This window comes from Lolium rigidum, chromosome 5 (assembly GCF_022539505.1).
Source record: "Lolium rigidum isolate FL_2022 chromosome 5, APGP_CSIRO_Lrig_0.1, whole genome shotgun sequence".
In the NCBI taxonomy this organism is placed as follows: Eukaryota; Viridiplantae; Streptophyta; class Magnoliopsida; order Poales; family Poaceae; genus Lolium; species Lolium rigidum.
Window position 1 is genome coordinate 204139546 of NC_061512.1, and position 3867 is coordinate 204143412.

The following is a 3867-nucleotide window of genomic DNA, read 5'->3' on the forward strand; positions in this document are numbered from 1 at the left end:
CCACTCATCTCAGTGTGTTTCACCGGCAAGGCTCCTTCTCCGAAGTTCGGACCCCATGATCGCGCGGTGATGCACGAGAACCCCTTGAAACATCAGATGAATCCGACTCCACTCGCGCCTATCAATATTCTACTATAAGTATTCCAATGTTGACTCTCAATTTCAGAATTTGTAAACAGCCGTGAGAGTTGTGTAGGAGTAATGTTTTTGCTACTGCTCTGCGGTGTTTGTTAGAATCACGAAAAGACCGGCGTAACCGTCTGCTTCGTCTCGTGGTTTAGATGAAATTCATACTTCAGTACTTCATGAACCTCAACAACAGTTTCGCAACAAGCAAATAGATGTTGCAGTAAATATTGAATTCGTCATTTTTTTTAATGTTAACATACTGCTCATTACAAATTATGAAGCAAAAATGTACATCTCCCAGCTAGCTCTGAAACAAATGAATGCTTCTTCAGAACAAAATCGTCCAGCTCTGAAGCAACCGAATGCTCCTTCAGCAGCTGCTCTTTACATATATACGAGACCTTTTTTTTTAGCTCGCTAAGTCTAAGCTTTTCGTTGTTTTAAACAAACACAAATGATCCAACAGGAATACACAGTTGTACAGACAAACGATCTGATGAACGAATTGCCCGAAACAAGGGAACTGGAGCTCAGCTCATCACCGGAGCACAAGCTCTGTAGAAGGTATTGCACATTAGTTGCCCGGCATCGCCGGTGCAACTGCTTGTCATGACATCCCCACGGCGCAGAGTGTTGCATCAGGATGGTATATGGTATCTGTTATCTTCGACGGTGGCCAGTACCGGAAGATGGACCTCCCAAGAATGTTCCTCACAGGAAGTGGACCCCTGAAATATGAAAGATCACAAAGAAGTTAGACCTGAATTTTAAATAGTGGAACATTCGGAGCAAATGGAGTTTGGTTCAGACTTTGGAGCATACCAGTTGTGAGAATCACAGCTGTTGTTACGGTTGTCTCCCAGCACAAACACATACCCTTCAGGTACAAGCTGCAAGAATAATAACAGCGATTAGTTCACCAAAGTCGGAAGGGTTGAAATCTCTATACACATTCTTATGTACATATCTGCAAGGAAACACACAACGTTCATGGAGACATTCTCTGCTACTAGTAGGCGGTTAGGTAACCTAATTGATATTTCGATGTCATTCATTCTTAAATTTCAGCTTCTGTTTGCTTGAGGAAAATAAAACATTTCAATGTGATCTGCTCAGCTAAGGCTCCTTTTGGTATTGCGGTGGCACTTGCAAGTGTTATTCCTTCATATTTGTTTGTAGGTATAACAGTTAGTTAGAAAGATCTCTTCTTTAGACATGATAAGTAAAGATTATCTGAGCTAACTAGATGGTTCCTCCCATTTGAGCACAGCAAGCACAAGCTTAAAAAAAAAATGGAAGATTGCATTACCCCTTGCGTATACCGCAATCGCAAACTAGGCCTAAATTTCCAAATATCGCATAGTGTGCTATCATGGCACAGCTTGCAGTATACAAACAACAACGTAGTGAGACACGGAAGATAACATACCATTGGTTCCATCTCATAGTTGTGTGGCTCCAGCACAAACTCTTCATCCTGAAGCACTCCATTGATCAGTAACTTGCCATCACGCACCTATGAAAGAACCAAGTGCACAGCAGTTATAGCTCAAGCAAAAGAATCGAGCTTTTTTGCAGAACACTACTAACTGGTAACAACACAAAGAAACAAACACAAGGCACTAGCATTGGGATAAATAAAAGCTTACTTCGACATAGTCCCCTCCCTTGGCCACAACCCTCTTGATGAACACATCGCCCGAGCTGTAGCCCATAGCCTGCCACAACATTGCATTCAAACGTCAGATTCACTATGAAGTACTACTATGAGCAAGTAAATTTGAGAGATTTAAAATCGTCATACCTGAAGAGCTAGGGGAGCACGGAAGATGACAATGTCCAAGATTTCCGGTTCCCGGAACACGTACGACACCTGCATATCACATTATTTGTTGCAACAAAGATCAGACACCAAGTAGCAAAACGGCAAAGTAATAATCAGCGGAATGGTCTCCCAGAATGTTTTAGCAGTACCTTCTCGGCGAGAATCCGGTCACCGACATCGAAGGTGGGGTACATGGACTTGGAGGGGATGGACCTCGGCTCGGCCAGGGAGGAGCTGTAGAGCAGTGGCACGGTGACGGCGGCGAGGGCCGTCTTGGCGTCGTCGGAGCAGGAGCTGACCCACCTCGACAACCAGCTGCTCTTGCTCATCCCCATGCTCCTCGCAATTCCAGCAGAAGCGGCAGCGGGAGCTCCAGAGGCACCGACCAATGCCTTCTTGGAGGGACGAACCGAAGGCATCGGCGGCGCGGGAGGAGGGGAAGAAGACGACGAGGGGGCGGCAAGGTCGCTGCAGGGAAGCCACCTCGCGGACTGCAGGAACGGGAGGAGGTTCGTGGGGTTGAACAGCCCGATCGAGATCGACGATGCGCCGTACAGAGACGCGGCGCCGGGGATCCTGGCCGTCGACGACCCCGCCGTCGTGCCCTGCTGGGCGAGCACCGACAGCAACCCCACGGCGAGCGGCGGCGGCTGCGGCTTGGAGGAAGTGGAGTACGCGCGCGAGGGGAACAGGGCGTGGCTTCCGGCGGCGGCGGTGGCGGCGAGGGCCAGCGGCTTGGGGTGGTTGTGGTCGTCGGCGGCGTCATGGCGGTCGGCGCCGCTCTTGGCGAGGAGCTCGGGCTGGCGGGAGGAGGTGAAGATGCAGAAGGGGCGCCAGGCGCCCTCCTGGAGGAAGCGGCAGCCGGCGGAGGAGGACGCCGAGGAGCCGCAGCGGAGGCCGAGCGACGCGGCGAGGTTCTGCGCGACGTAGCCGGAGTAGGACACGGTGATGCGTATCGCCATGAGGAGGACGTAGGTGATCCGTCGTAGCGAGAGCGAGAGGAGATGGATGGGGCGGTCGGGGGAGAAGGAGCTGCGCGAGGAGAGGTCGTCTACTGGTTCTGGGACATCACGGTGGGGCTCGAGTGGCGGGGCGGCGGCGCGGGGGATGGCGAGGCGGCGGCGAGACGGGGGAGACCGGTGGACCGGGCGGTGTTAGCTCGGGGGAGGTACGGAGGGGTCTATGGGGAGGAGGTGGAGGTGGGGTTGGTTTCCGGCGGCGAGTCGGCCCCGCCGGACGGCGAGGTCAACGGTGGCTGTCAACGGGGTGGGCGGCGAGGTGGGTGGAGAGTCGGAGAGAACGCGGGAGGGGGGAGGGACTGGTGTTATTATAGGACGCGTGGGCGTTTCACTGTTTGATGATGAGGTGGAGTGACCCGGCCCCTGCATTTTGGAGACTTTTCCCTGTGAAATTGGAAATGGGTACAATAAAGGAAAGCAGCAAGAAATGGGCAAGTTTATTATCCTTTCCCTATTTTTATTTGAAGAGGGCCTTTTCTTGATTTAAACACTTGAAACTTGTACTCTCTCCATAACGGTTTGCAGGGTGTTACATATTTCGAAATAACTTTAACTACTATTTGGTTAGCAAAATATAAAATATATATCAAAAATATATACTGCTAGAAACTTGTTTTGAATACGAATCCAACGGTATAATTTTTATGGCATATATCTAATATTTTATTAATTAAATTTGTAGTCAAACTTATTTCTCAAAAAGTGTAATATCCCCGTAAACCGGTATGGAGGTAGTAAGGAGCTTTCGGTTCTAAGAAAGCAAGTAGATTTTCATTAACCACTGTGGCGTCACAGCCCTAGCCTTCCGATCTCGTACTTAACAAAATCTTGACCGTTCAAGTAAAACATATTCCAGCATTTAGAAACAAAACATTCATGTGCACAACATATATA

General features: G+C 49.5%; 1 protein-coding gene across 1 annotated transcript; it reads right to left on the minus strand.

The window, feature by feature from the left end:
• Positions 1-338: 338 nt before the first annotated feature.
• Positions 339-3235, minus strand: LOC124653307 (thylakoidal processing peptidase 1, chloroplastic-like). Its single transcript, XM_047192378.1, has 6 exons — positions 2104-3235; positions 1934-2002; positions 1779-1847; positions 1559-1645; positions 952-1019; positions 339-857 (listed from the first exon to the last, which is right to left on the minus strand). Exons 1-6 carry the CDS (start codon positions 2914-2916, stop codon positions 737-739), a joined length of 1227 nt encoding a protein of 408 aa, XP_047048334.1. The 5' UTR covers positions 2917-3235; the 3' UTR covers positions 339-736.
• Positions 3236-3867: the final 632 nt, after the last annotated feature.

Bases quoted from the DNA above. Each gene is read 5' to 3' on its own strand.
- LOC124653307 (XM_047192378.1), bottom strand. From the start codon at position 2,916: ATGGCGATACGCATCACCGTGTCCTACTCCGGCTACGTCGCGCAGAAC. The intron at 2,003-2,103 runs GTACTGCTAAAA...TGTGATATGCAG, and splicing joins ACCGGATTCTCGCCGAGAAG to GTGTCGTACGTGTTCCGGGA. The intron at 858-951 runs GTATGCTCCAAA...TTCATATTTCAG, and splicing joins AGCTGTGATTCTCACAACTG to GGGTCCACTTCCTGTGAGGA.